This window comes from Anomalospiza imberbis, chromosome 1 (genome assembly GCF_031753505.1).
Source record: "Anomalospiza imberbis isolate Cuckoo-Finch-1a 21T00152 chromosome 1, ASM3175350v1, whole genome shotgun sequence".
Lineage (NCBI taxonomy): Eukaryota > Metazoa > Chordata > Aves > Passeriformes > Viduidae > Anomalospiza > Anomalospiza imberbis.
Genome location: NC_089681.1, coordinates 150,793,956 through 150,818,693, shown reverse-complemented (window position 1 = coordinate 150,818,693; position 24,738 = coordinate 150,793,956). Strand labels below are relative to the sequence as shown.

The following is a 24,738-nucleotide window of genomic DNA, read 5'->3' as shown; positions in this document are numbered from 1 at the left end:
TTTTTCTTATTTTTATTTATTCAATTTTAATATTTTTCTCTACTTTCATTTTAATTTATCTTAAACTTTATTTTTATTTTTATTGGAAATTTTAAAAATTTCAAATTTATTTATTATTATTTTTCTATATTTAATTTTTCTTTTTTTATTTATTCAAGTTTTATTTTATGTTTTATTTTTTAAATTTTTATTTAATTTTTCTCTAGTTTTGTTTTAATTCATTTTATCTTAAACTTTATTTTTATTTTTGTGTATTTTCAATTTTTTCTTTTAAATTTCTTTAATTTTATTTTTCTTTATTTAATCCTTGTTTTATATTTATTCATTAATTTTTATTTAATTTTATTTTATTCTGATTTGATCTCATTGCTGATTTTCTTTCTAGATAATTATTATTTTTTACTTTCATTTATTTTTATCTGAATTTTAAAATTTTATTTTACTTTTCATATTATTTTAATTAATTTAAATTGCTATTAATTTAATTTAATTTTATTATTTAATTTTATTAAATTTACTAAATCTGGGAAAATCCAGGAAAATCTGGGAAAATCCAGGAAAATCCTTCTTAAATTCCTTTGGCTGCAGGGAAATCCCTGGAAATCCTCCTCTTCACCTTCAGCATTTGGAATTCTCCCGGCGGATTGGTGCCGGAAATTCCTGGCGCGAAAAATTCCCCAGCAGCTTTCCCGGGAGGAAAATTCAGGAATATTGGGAACTGGAGAAATATTCGGGAATTCGGTGGCGTTTCCCTTTAAATCCCCTCCGAGCCATTCCCGGCTCGGATTGCAGCCGATGGAATTTTCCAGTGCCAGAGGTTTCCATGGAGACCGGGAATGCTGTGGTGCACCTTGGGAGAAAAGAATTCCAAGAATTTCGCTTCCTTCCCTTTGGAATTTGGGCAGGAAAGGAGCAGAAGCCGGGAATTTTCCCGTTCCCGTTCCCATGGATCCGGATCCCGGCTGATCCCAAGGTAAAAGGGAATGTTTGGTTTGCGGAGATGCCTCTGGAATTGTTCCCGTGGGATTTTGTGGGGATCAAGTGGTTCCAGCTCGGGAATTTTGGGATTTGGGAATGTCTGTGCCAATGTTTTGGAGTGTTAGGAAAGGATCCGAAGGCGCAAGGAAGGATGGGAAGCTGGGAATTCTGGAAAATGCTATTCCATGGGAATGTGCCTCATTTCCTACAAATACTCCCAAATCCTGGAGATGGATGGGACTCTGGGAATGGGATAATAATTCCCAAATCCCTGACAGGGATGGAATATCGGGAATGTGATAAGTATTCCCAAATCCCTCCTGGTCCTGATGGATCATTGAGATATAATGGTAGGAAAAATATTCCCAAATCCCTGCTGGTCCCGATGGAATGGGGAATGGGATAGAACAGTGGGGACAGATATTCCTAAAATTCCTAAATTGAATGGAACATCAGGAATGGGATATAATGGGGTGATTCCTGCCAGTCCTGATGGAAAGTTGGGAATGGGATAAATATTCCCAAATCCCCACCGGTCCCAATGGAATATTTGGAGTGGGATGTCAGAGTGAGATAATTATTCCCAAAATCCTTAAATTGGGTGGAACATCAGGAATGGGCTATAACAGTGGGATAAATATTCCCAAAATCCCTGAGTTGGATGGAATATCAGGAATGGGGTACGATGGTGGGATAAATATTCTCAAATCCCTGCTGGTCCTGATGGAATGTTGGGAATGGGATACAATGGGGGATTCCCTGGAATGAGGGGACTTGGTGTCTCCGTGTCCTGACGGATCTCAAGGAATGTTTGGATGATGATCCCAGAAACATTTTGGGATGTCCGGAGCAGGAGCAGGAGTGGGATGATCCTGGAGGATCCCGTTTTTGTGGATCATTATGGATGTCCATCACCTTTGGAGGTGGGGATAGGGCCAGGTTGTCCCCAAGGAGCTGGGAAATGTTGGATACAGATGGAATGGTTGGATAGGGATGGAAAGGTTGGATAGGGATGGAAAGGTCACTCCAAGGCCACCAACTTGTGTGGCCACAGGAAAAAAGTCCTGGAATGTTTGGCATGGAAGGGACCTCCGAAGGTTCTCCAGAGCAGCCAATTCTGAGATTTCGTCTCTCCTGCCTGGCTCCAGGTGCTGACGGAACTCAAGGAATGTTTGGATAACAATCCCAGAAATATTTTGGGATGTCCTGGGCAGGAGCAGGAGCTGGATGATCCTGGAGGATCCGGTTTTTGGTGGATCATTATGGATGTCCCTCACCTTTGGAGGTGGATTCCAGCCCAGTGGGACAGGGCCAGGTTGTCCCCATGGAGCTCGGAAAGGTTGGATAGGGATGAAAAGGTTGGATGTGGATGGAGAAGGTTGGATGTGGATGGGAAAGAATGGATAGGGATGGAAAGGTCATTCCAAGGCCACCAACTCCTGAGGCCACAGGAAAAACCATCACGGTGGTGACACAGCTCAAGGAATGTTTGGACAATGCCCTTGGAAAAGCTAGAACGGGATGAAGCCAACCCGGATCCCTCCAAAGGAAGGGACAAACCCTTGATCCCGATCCAAGGGCTGAGAATTCCCTGGGAATAAAATATTCCTGGGGCCTGTTGGTCGAGCCAGACCGGTTCCGGAACTCCTGGAGAAATTCCAGTGGCAGCTGGGAGGGGGAACTGCCCTGGAATTCCCATGGAATTCTGGCCTCTCCTGGCCCATTCCTGTCCCATTCAATCCCACTCTTCCCTAAATCCTCCTGTTCATCCTAATGGGATTTTCCTAAAAGGGAATTTTCTGGAATTAACCCTGGAATTCCATCCTGGTTTCCAACAGCTCTTCAAAGCAAATTCCCACTGCTGATCCCAATTTTTTCTTGGGATTTGTTTCCCAATCCCTTCCTCATCCTTTAGGTAAAGGTTTGCATTACCTCAGTGAAAAAAGCGGGATTGGGTTTTGGGATCAGAGCTCCTCATCCACAGCCCCGTTTCCCAGGAACATGAAAAACCCAGGATTCTGGACTTGCAAGGCAAAAATTTGGGAATTTTGGGGTTGGATTTAGGATTTTTTTTTTTTAGGAGGAGCAGAAGGAGTTAAAAGTTGCTGAGGTGCAGCAGAGAACTCTGGGAGCTCCTGAGAGAAGGATTTGTGGGTTTGGGGCTGGTTTTAGGGTTTTTAGGAGGAGGGGAAATGGTTAAAGGTGGCTGAAGTGTCTGGGATATCCTGAGGGACGAATTTGGGAATTTTGGAGTTGGATTTAGGATTTTTAGGAGGAAGGGAAAGAGTTAAAGGTGGCTGAGCTGCACAGAGATCTCTGGGAGCTCCTGACAAGGGATTCGGGAATTTCAGTGTTTTATTGGGGGTTTTAAGGAGGAAGGGAAATAGTTAAAGGTGGCTGAGGTGCCTGGGATCTCCTGACCGATGGATTTAGGAATTTAGGGGTTGGATTTAGGAATTTTAGGAGGGAGGGAAAGAGTTAAAGGTGGCCGAACTGGAGCAGAGAACTCTGGGATCTCCTGAGGGATAGATGTGTGGGTTTGGGGTTGGATTTAGGGTTTTTAGGAGGAGGGTGTGAGAGACGGTCCGGAGTTCCCTTCCCTTGCCTCGTGGCCGTCGCAAGGGCCCTGCAGACCCTGACAGGAGCTCTGGCCTGGCCGAGGTGGCTGGGTGGCCTTGCCCAGTGACTGTCAGCAGCTGCGCTCCCAGGGCGCTGCGTTCCAGCAGGCTGTGACCAGCGGTGGCTCGTCCCCGCGTGCCAGCACCTGCTCCACAGACCAAGGGGCTCTTCACAATGGCCCGTCCGTCTCGCCCACCTTCTGGCCAGGTGCCCCTCGTTTTGGATAAGCACTGTATCAACTGTTAACTTTTTGGGAAGACTTCGGTGAACCCCCACGGACGACGGCGAATCCATGTGGCTGGACCATTGAGGACCTCACCTCTCTGTTTGGTAGCTAGAATCCCCTTCCCCTCTTGTCTCTCTATTCTTTATTTCCCTTTCCTGACCCCTCTATCGCATTTGCTGTCGGTACCACAATAAAGGCGCGTTTGTTGTGATTAAACTGATGGTCCCCTGCCGTTTGCCTTGTTGCACTTTTGGGATCGGCTAAGGAACCATCACGACACCCGGCGCGAGCGGATCGTGACATAAAATTGGCATCACGGACTGGATTTCTGTCTAGACAGGAGGGCGCAGGTTAAAAGGCACCCACGCTGCCTTCGGAAATTCACAAAGGATCTCTTAGTGCACAAGGCGGGACACCGCTGTTTGGTGGTTGTTGTCGTGTTTGTCTGGACTGTCTGGGAAGGAAGGGACAACTTGAGGCAACTAAGCAGGGCCTCCCCGGCAGATCGTGTCTCTTCACCTGAAGCGATACGCGGAATAAATAAACAGACTCCACAGCCTGGGGCAGTTATGAAGTGGGTATGTATGTCAGCGCCTGGCACAGGTGAGATAGCTCTCCAAAACCTTGTGTCCCGAGCCTCAGTCCGACCCACAGCTTTATTCCCAAAGGTGTTCCATATGCAACACATTGCACAACCTTGCCATGCATATTCAGCCCCTGGCCCCGCCTGTCCTCGCCTCTCATGCTAAATAGGTCCACGTCCTTCTGGGCACGCGTGGTTTGCTGTGGTGGTCGCGTGGTGGTCTCTGGTGGTCTCCTGAGGCTGAAGATTGTGGTCTTCCTCAGGATTGAACTTTTGAACTTTTCCTCTCTGCGCGTGCACTTCTGGTCCTTTGGTGCTTATCTGTGAACCAGTCTTGATAGGCTTGGAGACAGAGGAGCCTCTTTATCTGGGTTCTTTGCATCCCTTGGTATTGTTCTTTATGCGAGAAGCTTCAGAAATTTGCAATTTCCTATGCCCTTTGTACCCCGGCAGAGGTTTTTTTCTAAGTAAAAGGTGAAAATTCAACGCATACTTTTACAAGCTAAAATCTAAATGCTTGATTCATTTTGTTAACTCAAGTGAACTCCAAAAAATCTCTGTTTCACACCCCCCCCCTCCAGGGAAGCGAAGGGAGACACGGGAAAGGCTTTGTGCTTTGTGTAACTTCAGTCTGCACCTCCCTGCCGTGGTTTCGGTCCCTTCACGAAATGAGTGATCCCCTGAACGATAAAGCTAAAAGCTGGATTTTGTACCCCACCAGCTAGACACAATGCCAAACCTTCTCCGGGAGGAGCGGAATGGGCGCAAAGTAACTGGTTTAATTTGGAAAGCGTGGTTAAAGGTGGCTGAAGTGTGTGGGATATCCTGAGGGACGAATTTGGGAATATTGGAGTCGGATTTAGGATTTTTAGGAGGAAGGGAAAGAGTTAAAGGTGGCTGAGGTGCACGGAGAAGTCCAGAACTTCCTGAGGGATGGATTTGGGATTTTTAGGGTTGGATTTAGGGGTTTTTAGGAGGAAGGGAAAGAGTTAAAGGTGGCTGAGCTGGAGCAGAGAACTCTGGGATCTCCTGAGGGATAGATGTGTGGGTTTGGGGTTGGATTTAGGGTTTTTTGGAGGAGCGGAAAGAGTTCCTGGGGCTGAGGTGCCTGAGATCTCCTGAGGAATGGATTTGGGTATTTTAAGATTGGATTTAAGATTTTTTAGGAGGAAGGGGAAAAGTTAAAGGTGGCTGAGGTGTCTGGGGTCTCCTTAAAATGATTTAGGAACTTTGGGGTTGGGTTTAGGGTTTTTTTAGGAGGAGGAGAAAGAGTTAAAGGTTGAGGCGAAGCAGAGAACTCTGGGAGCTCCTGAGGGAAGGATTTGGGAGTTTGGGGTTGATTTTATGGTTTCTTAGGAGGAGCAGAAAGAGTTCCTGGGGCTGAGGTGTCTAGGATCTCCTGAAAAAGTTTTAGGAACTTTGGGGTTGGGTTTAGGGTTTTTTTAGGAGGAGGAGAAAGAGTTAAAGGTGGCTGAGGTGCACAGAGAATTTCGGAACCTCCTGAGGGATGGATTTGGGAATTTTGGGGTCGGGTTTAGGGTTTTTGGGAAGAGGGGAAAGAGTTAAAAGTGGCTGAGGTGTCTGGGATATCCTGAGGGACGAATTTGGGAATTTTGGAGTTGGATTTAGGATTTTTAGGAGGAAGGGAAAGAGTTAAAGGTGGCTGAGCTGCACAGAGATCTCTGGGAGCTCCTGACCGAGGGATTCGGGAATTTCGGTGTTTTATTTGGGGTTTTAAGGAGGAAGGGAAATAGTTAAGGGTGGCTGAGGTGCCTGGGATCTCCTGACCGATGGATTTGGGAATTTTGGGGCTGGATTTAGGATTTTTAGGAGGAAGGGAAAGAGTTAAAGGTGGCTGAACTGGAGCAGAGAACTCTGGGAGCTCCTGACCGAGGGATTCGGGAAGTTTGGGGTTGTTTTTGGGGTTTTTAGACTGAAGGAAAGCGCCTCGTGGCGCATCCCGTGCCGCCTGTGAATGGCAGGAAAAATCTCCTTTTCCAAGGAATTCCTGGAATTTCCAGCAAATGGGAGCGAGCCTGGAAGAAGGCGGAAAAAATCCCGAAGTTTTTTTGGGAGAAGCGCTGTGGGAACAGAGCGAGACTGAAAAGCGAAACTCCCCCAAAACCCCTCCTGACCTTTTTCCCTTTCACTTCCCGAAATTTCAACTTCCCGAAATGTCAACTTCCCCAAAATCCGGCATGACAAAATCCGGGATGACAAAATCCGGGAGTATTTAAAAAAAAAAAAAAAAAAAAAAAAAAAAGCAGCAAAAAAGAGGGGGGGGGGGGGGGGAAGAGGAGGAGCAGGAACTTTGGGGAACCAAGATTTGGGATTTTGTAATCCCGGCTCCCGTGGGTGTTTGGGATTTGGGGCTCTGCCTCCAAATGTGGGAGGGAAATATGGGAGGGAAAAATTCCAGCCTCGGGAACACCGAGAATTCCCGGATTTCTGCGCCTCCCGGAGTTTTTTCCAGCCGGGTATTTTCCTGCGCTGCCTCATTCCAGGTGGGTCGCTCCAGAGTCCAGCAAATTTTGGGATTTCCTGCTTGGTTTCGGGATCAGTTTGATTTAGTCCGGAGGAAATTTGGGAATGTTTTCCCTAGGTAGAACCGGGATCAAATTCCAGATTCCGGAGCGGATTTTCACGGATTTCCCCACAAAACTCCGCTTTTCCCAGAGGAATTTCACTTCTTTTTAAGGAATTTCACTTAAAATGTGAAAATGAAACCCCAGTCTCAACCCCGTCCTTGCTCCCACCGCGGCTTTTCTAGGCGGGATTTACCGATCCTGCTCCTGCAGGGAGGGATTTTCCAGCCTCGCCTGGAATTCCAGGGCGGATGAAACAAAGCTGGGAAAGCCGCGGCGGTGCCAAGAGATCGAGAATTAAAGCCGGGTTGATAAGCTCGGTTTAGCAGGTTTCTGTCCAGGAGGAGGTGATCCCAAAAAAACCTTCCAGGAGCTCCGGAATTCCATGGAAAAACGGGATCCAAGGCGAGGTTTTGAGGGGAAAGCGGAGCTTTGGAGGCTTTTTAAAAATAATAAAGAATTAAAGGCAGAAGAGAGGCTGTGTTTAGACTTTGGTTTATTTTAGGGCTGGGTTTAGTCTGTGGTTTAAACTTGTGTTTAGTTTGGGGCTGGGTTTAAACTGTGGTTTAATTTGGGGCTGGGTTTAAACCTGTGGTTCATTTGGGGCTGGGTTTAAACTTCGGTTTAGTTTGGGGCATGTTTTAAACTTGGGTTTAATATGGGGCTGGGTTTAAACTGTGGTTTAAATTGGGTTTATGTAGGCCTGGTTTAAAGCTGAAGCTGTTTAGGGAAAACTCCTATGGAATATGCAGCTGCTCCCTGGAATGGTTTCAATCCCAAAGAACAGGAAAATGGGAATTTTTGGGAGTGTGGGCGGGATTATCTTGAAAATTCGGCCTCCAGTGCGTTTTGGAGGCCAAAAAAATCCGGGAATTCCAAAGAAATTTGGGAATAACAGGGAGGAACTGGGACTAAAGTTGGTAATTTGGAGATTCCTGATTCCAGATGCTTTTTTGGGAATAGGAGCAGAATAAACCTCAGGAAGCTTCCAGGTTTAGGTTTGGTTGCTGAAACCAGCTCTAGCTAATCCCAGCCTAGTTGAGCCACAGGCCTGACCTGTTTGGGAATGTTGACATTCCAAAGGTGTTGGAAAAGGCCTCATGCAAAGCACCTGGAATTCCCTTGGGAAAGGCTTTGGGCAGGAAAGCGCCTGGGGAATTTCTCTGGGAATTGTGGGAAATTCCTTCAGGAATTGTAGGAATTCTTTCTGGGAATTGGGGGAATTTTTTGTAGGAATTGGGGGAATTTCCTCTGGGAATTGTGGGAACTTTCTCTGGGAATTGGGGGAATTTTCTTTGGGAAAAGAAAAACAATCCTGCTGAATTCCATTAATTCCTGAAGGGGTTAATTCCAGGCTTTTCCGAATATTTTGTGGCCCAGGAATCATTGGGAATTTGGGAAAAAAGGGACGAGAATGGGAATGAGAGTGGTGGGAAGAGATTTCTCTTTCATCCTTTGGATTTCCATGATTTAATTCACTCTGGAATGAATCAGGATTAACACAAGGAATTAATTCCAAGCTTTTCCAGCCCTGAGATCATTGGGAATTTAGGGATGAGTAGGATGGGAATGAGTGAGGGTGGAAGAGATTTCTCCTTCATCCTTTGGATTTCCAGGATTTTCTCCTGGGAAAACCCCTCTGGAATGGGAAAATCCCCATCAGGATTAACACAAGGAATCAATTCCAGGCTTTTCCAGCCCTGAGATCATTGGGAATTTGGGAAAATTTTGGAAAATTTGGGAAGACTGGGCTGAGTTGTCTCCACTTGTGCTGTTTGGTTTCTGTTCCTTTTCCAACTTTTCCCAAGGATTTTTGGGATCGGCTCCACCTGGGAACACCACCAAGGGCAGGGAAGCTTTGCTGGAAATCCAGGGAAAAACCTTGGAGATGGAATCCGATGGATTTCCAGCACTTGATTAATTCCTGCTATTTTCCAGGCCATGTCCACAGCTGGAATTTCGGGAATTTTGGGATCATTGCTCCAGGTGGAGGAAAACTTCTCCTCCTGCCTAGCCCGGATTGACACCCTCATCCTCAAACCTCTGCTCCAGGCAGGTAAATTCTGGGATTTTTTCTTTGGAATTCCCACCTGGAATTGATCTGGGAAGGGATTTCCAGCTGGAATTCCCACTGAGAGGAGGAAGTGTTTTGTGGGAATGTTTTCCCTAAAATCAGGGATAGGGAACGAGGCCAGGGTGGTTTTTTGGGATCAATGAGTGTTTTCACTGGGATCAGCATTCCTGATCCAGGGAAATTCCTGGCCCTGATTTTCCTGGGTGGGGCTTTTCCAGGAATTCTTTCTGGGATGACTCCAAGGACACTGGAAATGGTTCCTTGTGAAAAGGGTGGGAATTTTCCCTCTGTGGCAGCGGGATGAGCGTCCAGAGCATTTGAGATAGAGTTTGTCTCATTCCAGCAAAAACTGCTCCATGGCCTCCAAAAATTCCTGAAATTTCCCCTGTTTTTTCCATTTTTCCCATTGTTTTTCTCTCTATTTTCCCAAATTATTTATTTCATTCCTTCTAGCCAAAACAGATCTGAAAATTCCTGGAATTTCCCCTTTTTTTCATTCTTCCTGTATTTTCTTCTCTCTACATTCCCAAATTATACAATTCATTCCTTCCAATCAAAACAACTCTGAAAATTCCTGGAATTTTCCCGTTTCCCAGAATTTTCAACCACAAAATTCCACAAAATCCTTTGGGAATTCCTCCTTTCCCATGGCGTTTTCCTGATTTTTCCCTTCCAGAGCCACAGGATCCAAAGGAAAAGGAGAACTTCCAGCTCTTGGTGCTCCTCAATGATCGCTTCCAAACCCTCTGGAATTTCACAGAGGAGAATTCCCGGATCCTGAGGGGGAAATCCCAGTTGGAAAATCCCGGTTGTATCCAGGATTTTTACATCCTTTGGAAAGGAGAACTTTTCCTCAGCCTCTACATCCAGTGAGCGCTGGAATATGTGGGGAAAAAAGGATTGGGTTGATCCCTTTGGGAATATCGGGAAAAATCGGGATGAGAGCCCACAGAGGGAAAATATCCTTGGAAGATGGGTTTGGTGTGATTTTTCCAGGATTTTGTGGTTTTGGATCAGGATTGGAGATCCCTGCGGGAATGAAATTTAATGGAGAGCTGAAATTCTGTAAAAATCTTCAATTCCCCATTTTTGCTTCTCCGTGGAAGCGGCCAAAGCTTTCCCAGTTTGGGATTTCCCAGGTGGATGAAGTTTTGGATGATCCAAAGGAATTTTCTTGAGATTTTATTCCTGTTTCTTTTGGAATTAAACCAGGGTTTAATGTGGGGTTTGCATGGGAAATGTGGGATTTGCTGGGAGAAAATGTGGGATTTGCTGGGAATTTTTGGTACAGAAAATGCAGATTTTGGAACAAAATATTGGGAAATATGAGATGGAAAAAGAGAATTCCCAGTTTTACTTGGGAAAATAAAGCTCAGAGCCAGAGTGTGACAACTTCATTATTTACATCCCAGAATTCCTAAATTTTCCTAATTCTGATGGGAATTCTGTGGTGAAGAGTCTGGGAATGAACAGCTTGGAGCAGAAAATTCATTCATGGAATGTCATTCCATAAAATCTGATGGAAATGGATCCTGAGATTATCAACACTTTTGCCTTATCTAAATCCGCCAAAAATTAAGATTGGGAAAGAATTCCAAGATCCAATCCAACCTTTGATCCCATTCCATCAAACATCTGGATTTTTCCAGAGGTGCTTTTATGGGATTAAGGGAACTTCCCAAAAAGTTGGGATCCATAAACTCATCCCGAATTTCCCCCTCAAACTTCTCCTTGGAATTTTTTCCAGGTATTTTGTCACCTTTGCCAACTTTGTTGTGGTCCAGGGCTTCGAGCAGGCCGCCAAGAGCAAGAGGTCAGTGGGTGGAAAATCCTTGGGAATTTTGGGAATCCTTGGGATATGGGGACACCGGAGAATCCCAGAATTCCAGAATGGTTCAGAAAATTCCCCAAAAAATCCTCTTATTCCATCCCAGGCTAGCTCCCACTATCCCAGGTTGCTCTAAGCCCTTTCCAAACTTAGACAATTCCAGGATTGGATTCTCCTCTTTCCAAGCACCCCCAGCTCCTTCTGGAGTTGGAAATTTGAGATTTGGGGATTTAGGGAAATATGGAATTTGAGAAAGGAATTTGTCTGGGAATTCTCACTTATCCCAGGTTTTTCTGGAAGCAGGTAATGAAAATGTGAATTTCTGAGAAGAATGTTCCCAATTTTTCCATGGCTCCTGCTATCCCAGGTTGTCCCAAGTCCTGTCCAATTCCAGGATTGGATTTTCATCTTACCAACCACCCCAAGCTTCTTCTGCAGTTAGAAGCTTAGGATTTGGGGATTTAGGGAAGGGGTGGGAATCTGGCTGGGAATTCCCACTAATCCGATTTTTATGGAAGCAACATCTGCAAACACGAATTTCTAAGGAGCACATTCCTGGACTTTTCATGGCTTTCTCCATTCTTGCTATGCAGAAAGTTTGGAAAACAGCAGAGCGGGAATTCCAGGCTAATTAACAACACTTTCTCATCATTCCCAATTTTCCAGCGAGGCCTGGAAGCTGCACAAGGCGGTGCTGAAGGAATTCATCCGGGATTTCACCTCGGAGAGCTCCCTGGGCCTGGCCCTGCACTCAGTGCTCCACAAACCCTTCCGGGAGCACATCCAGAGCTACCTGCGGCTCCTCTCGCAGCTCCAGGAGCAGCTCCAGGAGGTGGGAATTCCCTGGAATGCTCAGTGGATCTTCTTGATCGGTTTTGTGGGAAGAAATATTCCCAAAAATTCAATCTGGATCTCCTTTGCTGAATATTCCTGCAAATCTAACCTGGAACTTGTTTAGTCCTGGATGGACACATTGCTAAATATTCCCAAAAATCCAGCCTGGGCCTTTTTTGATTCAGGATGGACACATTACTGAATATTCCCAAAAATCCAACCAGGAACTCCTTTCCTCAGTATTCCCAAAAATCCAGCCTGGACCTTCTTTGCTAAATATTCCCTAAAATCCAGCCTGGAACTCCCTTATTCCAGTAGGGACACGATGCTGAATATTCCTGAATATCCTGCCTGGACGTTGCTAAATATAAAATAAATAAATATTTAAATTTAATACTTAAATGGATAAATATTCCCTAAAATCCAGCCTGGACCTCCCTTGACCCAAATTTGCAGTGTTCCTGGAGTTTTCATGTCTTTTTCCAGGGGTCTGAGCGGGATGTGGTGGCCGCTGTGGCACAGGAATTCGGGAAGCTGGAAACCTTCATCGGCCAGGTCCTGGATGAAGCCGGCTTCACCAAGGAGCTCTGGAAATCCTTGGGATACAAATTCACCGTGAGTCCCGAGGGAGTTTAGGGTGGGTGGGAATTAGATATGGATAAGGAATTTGATAAGGATGAGTGAGGAGTTTGGTACGGATTGGGAATTTGACATGGATGAGGAATTTGATATGGGATCAGGAATTGGAAGTGGATTGGGAATTTGATGTGGGTCAGGAATTTGGTATGGAAGGGGAATTTGATAAGGATGAGAAATTCGATATGGATAGGGAATTTGATATGGATCAGGAATTTGATAAGGGTGAAGAATTCAAAGTGGATTGGGAGTTTAATATGGATCAGCAATTTGGTATGGATCTCAGATTTGATAAAGATGAGGAATTTGATATGGATTGGGAATTTGAGGCTGGAATTCAATAGAGCAGAGCTGGGTGGAAGAGCTGGAGGAACTCCCTGGGTGTTTCAAAGCCAAGTTTGTGTCCCAAATGTGTCACTATCACTGGAACCCCAAGCCAGAGGGAATTTGATGTGGATCAGGAATTTAATGTGGATTAGGAATTTAATGTGGATCGGGAGTTTGATTTTGATTGGGAATTCGATATGGATGTGATATGCATTTGATATGGATCAAGGAACTGAGGACTGAAGTTGACAGAGCGGAGTTGGGTGGAAGAGTTGGAGAAACTCAGTGGGGGTTTCAAAGCCAAGCATTGTCCCAGGTGTGTCACTGTCACTGGAACCCCGAGCCAGAGGGAATTTGATGTGGATCAGGAATTTGGTATGGGCTGGGAATTTGAGGATTGAAGTTGATAGAGCAGAGTTGGGTGGAAGATGAATTTGTGTCCCAAGTGTGTCACTGTCACTGGAACCCTGAGCCAACTAATCCCTGCAGGAATTCCTGCCTGGAATTCCATGTCCTCTCCCAATCCTGGTTTTTCCTGCTGTTCCAGGACATGCTGTGTGTCCCCGAGAGGAGGCTCCTGGAGGACAGCAGGAACCTTCCCATCGCTTCCGGCACCTCCCGCTCCGAGCGGCTCCTGCTCTTCGACGACGTCCTGGTGCTCATCCAGGTGAGTCCGGGATACTCCGGAGGGACTAGGAAGGGAACACAGATAAATGGACTTAAAATTCCAATGGAATGGCAGAAATGATGGGAATTTCCGTAGGAATGGTGGTAAAATTCCAGTTTTTTGATGCTGAACACACAGCAGAGTTTGGCTGTTGGGAAAAGTTGGGAAAACTTTGTCTTGGATCCATCTGCGTGTGGTTGGCTCTGGGGAAGAGTAGAGGAGATCCACAGAACATTTTCTGAGGAAATGTGGATTATCCACCACCACAGGCACCTTTTGAGTGGTCCAAACCCTTTTCCACAAGGAATTTTGGCCCTTGGTTATCCCAAGGGATTTGATAGATCAAGGATGACATTCCATGAGCTTCCACATATTGGGATAAACAGGATTTTCCATGTTTGTGCCATGGCTGCAGACATTGGAGGTGGTTTTGGGGCTATTTTGGGAATTTTGAGGTGTGGGGATGTGTTCCCATGTGGGAATTCCAGCTTGGATTGTGCTGGTGGCTGGGATGGGAACACGGGATCAGCAACTCCATGGAATTATCTCCATGTTCAATCCATGACTGCCATCTGTGTCTCATCTGCTGCTGCCGAGCTTTATGGAGGTTTGGGAATTCCAACTGAATTGGGATTGACCTGGTTGGGAATTTTGATGTCCCTTCCTTGTCTGTTCTCCCAAATCTGGGAAAACTCCATCCCTCCAGGAAGCAGCTCTGTGTGAACACCTGGATGTGAGGCAGGAAAAGGAGATGACAAATTAAAATTTTCCTTTTATTCCAACCGTTGGAGTTTGTTTTGTTTGGCTGAGCCCAAAAGTGACTCCTTAAATTTGGGATTTCTGGGATATTTCTGGTGGTGCCACTTGGAGTCCAAATCCTAAATAAATCCTTGAATGGATTGGATGGAAAGAGCTCAAAGATGATCCATTCCCACCCTATTCCATGGTTCCTGCCATCCCAGGTTGCTCCAAGCCTTGTCCAACCTTTCCTTGGATACTTCCAGGGATGGGCAACCACAAATCTCTGGGAATATTGGCTGGAATAATTTGGGAATGTTGTCATGTGATACGGAAGAAATTCCTGTGGAGATCATGGTCATGTGGGAATGCTTCACTTCTGGATGTGGCCACAGAATTTTGGAAGAGCTTTAGGAGTATTCAGATGAGAGCTTCCCTCCTTTTCTGGTGGCTTTTCCATCTCCAAGGTCTCTCCTCCCAATGTGGGATGGATGGACGAAAAAGTTGGGAATCTGTGCTGCCACTCCAGCTCTGCCGTTCAACAGATCTTTCCAGCAATAACAAGTCCATCTTTTCCCTTTTTTTTTCCAGGGAAACAGCTTCCAGAGTTTTGATCTGAAGCTGGTGTGGGTGGATGAAAACTGCGGAGAGAAATCAGCTCCAGGATTGTGAGTGAGAAATTCCCACTGGGAGTTAAAAGAATAAAAACGTTCAGGTCGATGGGAAAATGATCCAAAGCTTTGTCGCATCTCCTTTCCGAGACGTGGGATTGGGATATGGATAATGGGGTCTCACCAGCTTGGAATTTGCTGCCAGACTGAAAGCCCAGAATTTTTGAGGTTGGAAAAGCCCTCTGGGATCATCAAATCCAACCTGTGTCCCATCCCCACCTTGTTCCCAGCCCAGAATTCCTTGGACACCTCCAGGGATGTGTCCAAACCTCCCTGGGCAATTCCAATGCCCGACCATATTTTCCATGAAAAAATTCCTGCTGATGTCCAACCTGACCTTTCCCCAGCACAACCTGAGGCCATTCCCTCTCATCCCATTCGTTGCCAATGAATCCCAAAATTCTTTAATCCAGCCCTGGAGAACTTGAGATCTCTCCAGAAAAACCACCTGGGAAAGCACCAGGATCTCCAGCAGGGGAATGGGAAGAGCTAATGGATTGGGAATTGTGTTTGCCATCCTTTTTTTTTCCCTTCCAGGTACAGCCTACGCATCACAACCCCAGAAGAGACGTTCGTCCTCTCCACCAAGGACCCTCAGATGAAGGTCAGGCTTTGGGATTTTCCCGTCTCTTTATTATTTAAAACAGGATAATAATTCTGGTGAGGGTGGGTTGGGATTTTTGGCTCCTTTTCCAAAAAAATCCTGGATTAGGATTAGAGGTGGCTCAGAGTTGATGGCTGGTGAGGAATATTGGTGGGAACCCATCTGTTTCTTGCTGCTTTTCCTGAAGCTTCTCTTGCAAATCAACTTGAAATTTGTATATATTTTTTTTAATATCCAAGTGGAATGTTCCCCTGTTTTTTAACATCCAAGTGGAAGTTCCTCCCTCACAGCTGTTGTGCCTTGCTGCAGAATCCACCTTCCAGGAGAAGTGGAAGCTGCAGATGGGCTTTGATGGGAACCCCCAAGTTCCTCGCTGCTTTCCTGAAGTTGTCTCCGGTTGATTTTCCTGGGATCCGTGCTCATTCTCTGTTTTCCGTGCCCGCAGGCTGTGTGGCGGTGGAAGCTGGAGCAGGCCGTGCGCCAGGCGCTGAACGGGAAGCGGGATTTCCCACTCTGGGGTCGCAGCAGGGAAGGCAGCGAGGCCCCATCCCGCCGCTTCTTCACCTACGTCTTCCGCATGGAGGGACGGCTCCGCGGGGCCACCTACGAGGGCGAGTGGCTCGGGGGGAAGCCCCATGGCAAGTAAGGAACCTTCTGGGTCCCTTTTCCAAGTGGGAATAAGGTTGGAAGTGGTGGTTGGGCGTTTCTGTGAAAGATCTCCAAGGCCAACCCAGACATCTCCAGGTCACTCAACCACATCGTGAAAGGGCTGCTCCTTTTCTGGGTGGGCTCGGGGGGGCCACCTATGAGGGCAAGTGGCTCTGGGAAGGAACCTTTTAGGCCCCTTTTCCAAGTGGGAATAAGGATGGCAGTGCTGGGACACTTCCATCCTTAGAGTTTAGTTTAGAGTTTCTGCGAAGTTTGGGAAGGATCTCCAAGGTCAACCCAAACTTCTCCAGGTCACTCATGAAGAGGCTGCTCCTTTTCTGGGCAGGCTCAGGGGGGCCACCCATGAGGGCGAGTGGCTCTCAGGGAAGCCCCATGGCAAGTAAGGAACCTTCTGGGCCCCTTTTTCCAAGTGGGAATAAGGATGACAGTGGTGGCTCGGAGATTCCACGAAGGCTGGGAAAGATCTCCTAGGTCACTCAACCACCTCACCAAGGGTCTGCTCCTTTTTTGGGCACTTCCAGGGTGGGGAAAAGGTCAAAATTTGATTCTTAATGAGGTTGTGGATGTGAATCCAGGCCTGGCTCCCTGATTCCTGCCTCATTCATTCCCAGAGGGAATTCTGGCCTTGAGGGCAGGATTAGCAAAGCCTGAGTCCTAAAACTTGGGATTTATTGTGGATGTCTCATCCATAGTTTATGGATTAAATCCTAAAGGCTGCCCAAAAAACGTCGTGTTGGTCACCCTGAGGGTGCTGCATGAGCTGCTGCCTCTACTTAGGATTTAGGCTTGGCCTAAAATCAAGATCTCAGCCTGGGGTATGAAAATCTCACCCTCACAATGAGGAAAATCCCCAATAAAAACCCTTTGTGGGGAATTTTATTTATGTTTGTTTTATTTTATTCTCTACTGTCAGAATCTCTTTGGACTTTATCCAAACTTGAAACAACCAAACTTTTATCCCAGGAATTAAGAAAAGCTTAATTAAGAAAATTAAGCTTAATTAAGAAAATCCAAAAGGAGCTCAAATGGGAACATTGGGAAATGTTCAATAAATCCAAGTTTAAGTGAGGGAATATCTGTAAATCAAAGATCCCAACCAAAACTTTTTGGACATAGGATAGAGAACACTATAGTTTTTTTGTTTTTTTTTTTTTTTGTGGAAGAAACCTGGAATATGACCAAGCTCCTCAGCCACCAAAACATTGGGAAATTTTATTTTCCATGAGTTTTACACAGTTTGCTTTGGAAGCAAAATGGATGGAGAGAGACTTGGTTTGATAGAGCCTTAAAATAATGAAGGAATCCAGAATATAAATGGCTTGGAAGGTATTTGAATCCAGTTCCAACCCCAAATCCAAAACTGAATCCTGAATATTCCGTGGAAGAGACTGTGCTGTGCCCTGGAACAGCCCTAAAGGAGTGTTTAGGGCAGGAGGCTTTGGGTCATCCCCCCCTTCGCTCCCTCAAAACCATCTCCGGGTTTTTGTCCTCTCCTGCTTTAGTGCTGGAAAACTGGGATTAATCCAAACCTCTCCTGCCCATGGAGTGACTTGGCTGAGGCATCCCAGGAAATTGCTGGCAGAATTCAGGGACTGCAGGTGTTCAATTCCTTGGATTTGAGTTCCCTTCTCACTCAAATCCCACTTGGATATGAGTTCCCAGAGGAGCTCCTGGAATTCCTCTGTTGTGATTTTGTTGCTGGAAGGTTCTGGAGCAGCATCCCAGCCTTGGTGGCTGCTCTGGGATTTCTGAGGGAGGAGCACGTGAGCAGAGCTGTGGGAGTGGGAATTTGGGCTCTTTGGCAAAAACATTGGCGTTGTCCACTGGCTTCCAGAGTGTCCTGGAATTCCAGAGTTCTCCCGTGGCTGTCCTGGAATTTCGGGTGACCTGGGCTGGGGGAAGGCCAGACTCCCACTCAGATGTGGCTTTAAACATCCTTGTGCCTGGAGCAGACGTGCAATTGTGGAATATCCTGAGTGGGAAGGGCTCACAAGGATCAAGTCCTGCACAGATCCCAACAATCCCACCCTGTCCAAACTCCTGGAGCAGCCTTGGGAATGTGCCCATTCCTTGGGGAATGTTCAGTGCCCGACACGCTCTGGGGGAAGAACTTTTCCCTAAAATTCAACCTAAACCTGGCCCAGCTCCAGCTGTTCCCTCATCCCCTTTGGCTGATTGCCTTTTCCATTCTGACCCACAAAGCCAAAGGAGATTTAAGTTAAAATTAAAATATTGGAATGTTAAATACGTCTGTCCAATCCCCCGGAAAACCTGGAGAAGAGCCAGTCTCGTGGAGGTGTTTGAAACAACAACCTCAGTGAAAGTCAAACAACCTCGTCACGGTTTTGGTGTTGCACCATCTCCTGGCAAACCAACCCAGAGGATGTTTGGATTAAATGTTGGGAAAGAATTCCTTGCTGGGAGGGTGGGGAGGGGCTGTGATGGAATTCTCAGAGAAGCTGTGACTGCCCCTGGATTCATGGAAGTGCCCGAGGCCAGACTGGACACTTGGAGCTGGACACTTATCCCCCTGGGATAGTGGGAAGTGTCCCTGGCATGGGGTTGAAACTGGATGTTCTTTAGGATCCCATCCAACCCCAAAAATTCCAAGATTCCATGATTTTCAATTGTTCCAGTTTGGGTTCTGAGGTAAAGCAGATGAGCTCAGCATCAGTGTGGGGGGAATCCAACATTCCCTGAGGGATCCTGGAGGGATTCCAAAGCCTTGGCCTCCAGCTCTAGAAAGAGCTCAGAACTCCTAAAATCCCCGATATTCCCTCAGCCTCATTCCTGAATTTTATCCCAAGCTCAAGATCCATTTCAACTCAGTTTGGGAAGGAATTCCTGGCTGGGAGGGTGAGAAAGGGCTGGGATGGAATTCCCAGAGAAGCTGTGGCTGCCCCAGGATCCCTGGAAGTGTCCAAGACCAGGTTGGACAAGGCTTGGAGCACCCTGGGACAGTGGGAGATGTCCCTGCCTGTGGGATGAGATGATCTTTCAGGTGCTTCCAACCCAAAGCATTCCAGGATTTTGTAATTCCATTGTGTCCGTCTGGGGAATGTGAATGTGCAGGGATCCAATTTTCTGGGATGAGGCTGGAATTAAAGCTGTCAGTGGGTGTGGGTGGAGTGGGATTCCAGGAGGGAGGGAAATCGCTCCAGAGCCGGGCACGGCCAGGCAGGAATTTCACCGGCATTGCCCATTCCCGGCTCTCCTTGCTGTGGGATCACCTCCTGGAATCACTTTTCCAGCCCCCACAAATCATGGGATGAACGATCCCTTGGGAATGGTTTTCCTCTCTGTTTTCCCAGTGGCTGAGCTGCTGGAACTCCAGGCTGTGGTGTCACCGTGTCCATGGGGATGTGCCAGCTGGAACTCCAGTTGGATTAATCCCTGTAATTAATTCAGGATCAGGTGCAAGGTCCTAAAGGCACAAGGCAGCACCTCCACAAAATACTTTTGGGATTAGGGAATGGAATGAATTCTTCCCACTTATCCCAGAGCAGGAAAACATTATGGGATTAAATCCTCCCGCTGAAAACCACGGCCTGGAGGTGCCTTTTGTGTCCCTGTCCTCCGAGGAATTTTTTGGGTGTTTGCCATTAAATCTGGGAATAGTTTGGGTTGGAAAGAACTTTGGGAAAGATCCAAATCCAACCCCTTTCCATGGGCACCTTCCACTGGACTCCAATCTCCATCTAAACTGGCCTAAATATTTAGGCTGGGCTTTAGTAGGTGCTGTTCCATCTGGGAATGTCGTGATGTCCCTTGTGAGAGAATTCCTTGGATTCCAGGGGGACGCTGAAGTGGCGCGATGGACGCAACCACGTTGGGGATTTCCAGGAGGGCCTGGAGCACGGGTAAGCCTTGGGAAATGGGGTATTCCCTGCTTTGAAATAAACTGGAATGGTTCCTGCCAGACTTTGGAACCTGGAGAGAGGGGACTGACTGTGACTGACCCCAGGGGCTGGAACCTGATCCCAGATCCCAAAATCCGTGGGAATTTATTGCTAGGAAGTGTCTTAAAATTGTTTTTAGATCCCTTTAAAACCTCACTTAATTGAGTTTTTCCTCACGATTTAAGGAACCAATCCATGAAATTCATGTATTATTTATCTCAATTTTATTAGAAGTAGGACTTTAGGATTCCTTACTTTTCCAAGTATGGGGGAAAAAATATCCCAAACACTTTGTGTTGGGAATCCCAGAACATTTTACTCAGCCCCTAAATTGGGGAAGGAGGAAACAGGGAACAGCAACACTGAAAGAAACTCTGGAGATGGAACAATGAGGATCTGGGAGTGCAGCTTCCAAAGGGATGAGTTTTCCTTTGGAAAAAGTCCAGCAGCACCTGGGAAAAGTGTCCCAGGTAGGGCTGATCCAAGCATCAGCCCTTGGATTTTGAACTTCATTCGCTACAAGGGAGTTGCTGTTTTCAGTGCAGACATTTCCATCCAGCTGGAACCTGATCCCAGATCCCCAAATCCATGGGAATTTATTCCTAGGAGGAGTCTTAAAAGATTTTTTAGATCCTTTTATAAACCTCACTTAAATGAGGCGTTTTACAGAAAAAACCCCAATCCCATAACATTCAAATTGGTTTTTAAACTTCATCCACTACAACGGAGTTACTGTTTTCCATGCTGACCTTTTCCACACAGACATTCGATCCAGTTGGAATCTGATCCCAGATCCCCAAATCCATGGGAATTTATTCACAGAAAGCGTCTTAAGATTGTTTTTAGATCTCATTTAAATGAGAAGTTTTTTACAAAAAAAAAAAAAAATCAATCCCATGAAGTTTAAATTGGTTTTTGAAGTTCGTCCACTACACTGGAGTCGCCCTTTTCCATGTTGACCTTTTCCATGCTGACCTTTTCCATGTGCCCCTGGTAGGTTTGGGATCTGTCTGGTCCCGCGGCGTTCCGAGGACCGCTATGACTGCTACAAGTGCCACTGGTACCAGGGCAAGATGAGGGGCTACGGAATCTGTGAGTAAGTAAAATCCAGGATGGATTCCAGGGAAAAAGGAGTTCCAGGGATTTAAAGGGGGGAAATGTTCCCTGAAATCTTTGGAGCCTGGTCTGGAAATGCTTTATGGGCATTTAGAATTCCAGAATTGTTTAGGAGCTTAAGGATGATCCCATTCCATGGGCAGGGACACCTCCCGCTGTCCCAGAGTGCTCCAACCTTTCGTTGGACATTCCAGGGATCCAGGGGCAGCCACAGCTTCCCTGGGAATGCCAGTCCAGCTCCTCCCCACCCTCCCAGCCAGAAATTCCTTTCCAATATCTCATCCATCCCTGCCCTCTGGCAGTGGAAGCCATTCCCTGTGTCCTGTCCCTCCATGCCTTGTCCCCAGTCCCTCTCCAGCTCTCCTGGAGCCCCTTTAGGCCTTGGAAGGGTCTCTGAGGTTTCCCTGGAATTTTTCTCCTCCGAGGTCACCCCCAATGCTTGGGCTGCTGGGAACCCTGGTCTGCCTCCGGTTCCTGCTCATCCCTATCCTTGATTTCTCTGTGCCAAGTGGGACAGACCCAACATTCCAGCTGGGATATGCCTATGGGAAAGGCCTGTCCTCCAAGCTGGATGTTCTGCTCCTTTGTTCATTTTGGAGCTGCTCTTCCCAGAGGGGCCAGTCCGGGGAAGGGCATGTGGCCACCACAAAGAGCTGGATCCAAGCCTGGCCTTCTTCCTTTGGATTCAGTTTTCTAGCCTGGATTCACCAGAGCTTCCTGTGCCCAGGCTGGTGAGAGGTCAAGGCCTGAGTTGCCTCTCCCAGGACAGTTCCAAGCCCATGTGTTGAGTCCTTGGATAATTTGGGAAGCTCTGGAATGTCCGGTTTGGGTGATGCACATTCCCAACAGCAAACAAGGGTCCAGTTCAATGCTGTTGGAAAAATCTGGAGTATTTTGAGATGGATGAGTCTGATCTCCTCGCTTCCCTGGTTTTCTACTCCAGGAGTAGCTGTCAAATATTCCTGGCTGGAATTCCATCCCTCTTCCTGCAGGTATGGGAATGACCTGGTCTACAAGGGCTACTTCAAGGACAACGTGCGCCAAGGGTTTGGGATCCTGGAGAACTTCTCAGCTGAGCATCCCTTCAAATACACGGGACACTGGGAAAACGACAAAAAGAACGGATACGGAGTCTGGGAAGACAAGGAGAGGTAAAGTTGGGATGGATCTGAGGTGTGGGACAGCTTTGGGTTTGGTCGGATAAATCCTGGAGATTTGGGATGGATGGGGGGAGATGTAAGGCTTGAATTCCTTGGAGAACATTCCCAGAGCTCAATTTGTGTGGGACAACCAGTCCGGAGCGTTGTGTTAGGAAAAACCACACTGAGCAGGAAAAATCCAATGGATTGAGAGCTGGGAAAACAGGGAAAATTCATCACTTAGATTTTCCTTGCATTCCAGAGGGGAGAGGTACATCGGGATGTGGTTGGATGACCACAGACAAGGAGAGGGCATCGTGGTGACCCAATCAGGGCTCTGCTACCAGAGGACGTTCCATGCAGATAAAATGGTGGTGAGTCCAAGATTTCCGTGGAATCTGGAAATCCCTGGGATGGGGAATTCACTGCCGAGGGTGAGATCGAAGTTTCATTCCCAAATTCATCCTGAAGGACAAAGAGGGTTGGACATCAGGGAAAGGTTCTGCCCTCAGGGGCTCCTTGGGATGGACATTCCCAAGGGAATGGGCACATTCCAAAGGCTGCCAGAGCTCCAGGAATGTTTGGAAAACTCTCCAGGAAAGGGTGGGATTGTTGGGATGTCTGTGCAAGGCCAGGGGTTGGATGTGGATCTTTGTGGGCCCTTCAGATATTCCACGATTTTCTTAAAATTGTGGTTTGGAAGAACAAGGTCTTGGTTAAATCTTTTTTCTTCTCCCCTTCCAGAGGGATTGATGGGATATTGGGAAGGAATTCCTGGCCCAGAGGAGTTGGGATGGAATTCCCAGAGATTTGTGGCAGCCCTTGGATCCCTGGAAGTGTCCAAGGCCAAGATGTCTCCCCTGGGACAGTGGGAGATCCCTGCCCATGGATCCTGAAGGTCCCTTCTAGCCCAAACCATTCCAAGAATTCCGTAACATTCCATCTTTACTGGAAATCACGAAATCCTTACTTTTCCAGTGGGAATTCACCCTTCCAGTTCATAGAAAGTTGGGAATTTGGTTTAGAAAAAAAGGGAATTGGCACTGGGATAAAACCATCGCTTCACGTGGAAAATCCATCCTTAAAAAAACCAACAACCCAGTTCTTGCTTCCCGAATTAGGGAAAAACAGGTTTTATTTAGTTTCAAGAGACATTTTTGGTTGAAGTTTTGGGATTTTTTTCCTCTTTTTTGGGTTTTTTATTGGGCTTTATGGGACATTTTTGGTTGAGTTTTGGGGGATTTATTGGGTTTTATGGGACAATTTTGATGGAGTTTTTGGGATTTCTTTAAATCTTTTTTTTGGGGGATTTTTTTTATTGGGTTTTATGGGACATTTTTTGGTTGAGTTTTTTGGGGTTTTTTCATTCCAGAGGGAAATATTCCAGCCCTGGAAGTTACTGCATTTCCTGGCTGGTTGGGGAGTGAAGAAACCTTTGGGCTTAAACTATAGAATAATTCCCAGTGGGAAGAAAATTCACTACGGATAGGAATTATTCCCTGGAATGGGCACATTCCCAACACTACCAGAGCTCGGGGATTTTCCAAGGATTCTTGGGATGGCTACTGTGCCAGGAGTTGGATTTTGAAGGAGTTGGATTTTGATCCTTCTGGATCCCTTTCCCACAGGGAATTCCACAATTCCACACAATTGCTGTTTTCTTGGAATCATTTCCCAAAGAATTCCCTAAAATATTCCAGGACTGGGAGCACCACGAGTTTGACCCTGTGACAATCTTTGGTGGCTTTTCCTGGTTTTTTGTTCCTTTCCCATGGAAAATCCATGGAATAATTTTGTTGTTCCAAGTTTCCTGACCTCCTCCTCCGTGGTTTTTCCCTGGAGCTTCTCCCAAACATTGAAAGGAGATGTTTGGCTTTTAAAAAAAATTCTTGGAATCTGCATCCCATAACTTTTTCTGGGATGAATTGGACCAAGTGGGAATTTCATTCCATGAATTCCTGACTTTTCTTTTCATCCCAAGGGTTCGGGAATTCTGCTCCTGGAAGATGACTCTGTCTATGAAGGGAACTTCACGGAAGATCTAACATTTGTTGGAAAGGTGGGAATTTTCTTCCTGGAATTTCCCATGGATTCATCTCCCAAGTTCATTCCTTCCTGCTCCGCTTCCCTCAGCTTCCTAAAAATCCCCGTTTTCTGAATTTCTGGAATATTTAGTGCAGAAGGAAAACTGCAGCTGGAGATTTTGGGAATTTTGGGAATAATTTGGGATTTTCATGTTTTATTTACTTTAGGTTTGGTTGGTTTGGGTTTTCTTGGTTGAGTTTTTGGGATTTATTTTGACTTTTTTTGGGACATTTTTGGTTGAGGTTTTGGGGTTTTCTTGGTAAGGTTTTTATTGGGTTTTATGGGACATTTTTGGTTGAATTTTTTGCGTTTTGGTTTTTTTTGTTGCAATTTTATTGAGTTTTATGGGACATTTTTGGTTGAGTGTTTGAGGTTTTCATTGGGTTTTATGGAATATTTTTGGTTGAGGTTTTGGGATTTTTTTTCTTTTTTCGGGGTTTTTTGTTGGGTTTTATGGGAC

At 46.3% G+C, this 24,738-nt stretch overlaps 1 protein-coding gene across 4 annotated transcripts in view; it reads left to right on the top strand.

The window, feature by feature from the left end:
- The first annotated feature begins 785 nt into the window (after nucleotides 1-785).
- The window catches only part of ALS2CL (ALS2 C-terminal like), a 39,132-nt gene continuing 15,179 nt past the window's right edge, over nucleotides 786-24,738 (top strand). Inside the window, exons 1-15 of one of the 4 annotated variants that reach the window (XM_068176324.1) lie at nucleotides 786-973; nucleotides 8,930-9,047; nucleotides 9,742-9,934; nucleotides 10,813-10,878; nucleotides 11,560-11,725; nucleotides 12,214-12,342; nucleotides 13,238-13,357; nucleotides 14,687-14,763; nucleotides 15,304-15,370; nucleotides 15,816-16,012; nucleotides 19,834-19,899; nucleotides 20,936-21,034; nucleotides 22,047-22,205; nucleotides 22,456-22,564; nucleotides 24,175-24,252. In XM_068176324.1, the coding sequence (XP_068032425.1) occupies nucleotides 824-973; nucleotides 8,930-9,047; nucleotides 9,742-9,934; nucleotides 10,813-10,878; nucleotides 11,560-11,725; nucleotides 12,214-12,342; nucleotides 13,238-13,357; nucleotides 14,687-14,763; nucleotides 15,304-15,370; nucleotides 15,816-16,012; nucleotides 19,834-19,899; nucleotides 20,936-21,034; nucleotides 22,047-22,205; nucleotides 22,456-22,564; nucleotides 24,175-24,252 (1,794 nt within the window). In that variant the 5' untranslated portion in view covers nucleotides 786-823. Of the gene's footprint in view, nucleotides 974-5,319; nucleotides 5,402-6,690; nucleotides 6,911-8,929; nucleotides 9,048-9,741; nucleotides 9,935-10,812; nucleotides 10,879-11,559; nucleotides 11,726-12,213; nucleotides 12,343-13,237; nucleotides 13,358-14,686; nucleotides 14,764-15,303; nucleotides 15,371-15,815; nucleotides 16,013-19,833; nucleotides 19,900-20,935; nucleotides 21,035-22,046; nucleotides 22,206-22,455; nucleotides 22,568-24,174; nucleotides 24,253-24,738 lie in introns of those variants that run through there. The other 3 variants (XM_068176318.1, XM_068176343.1, XM_068176334.1) reach the window with 3 other exon arrangements.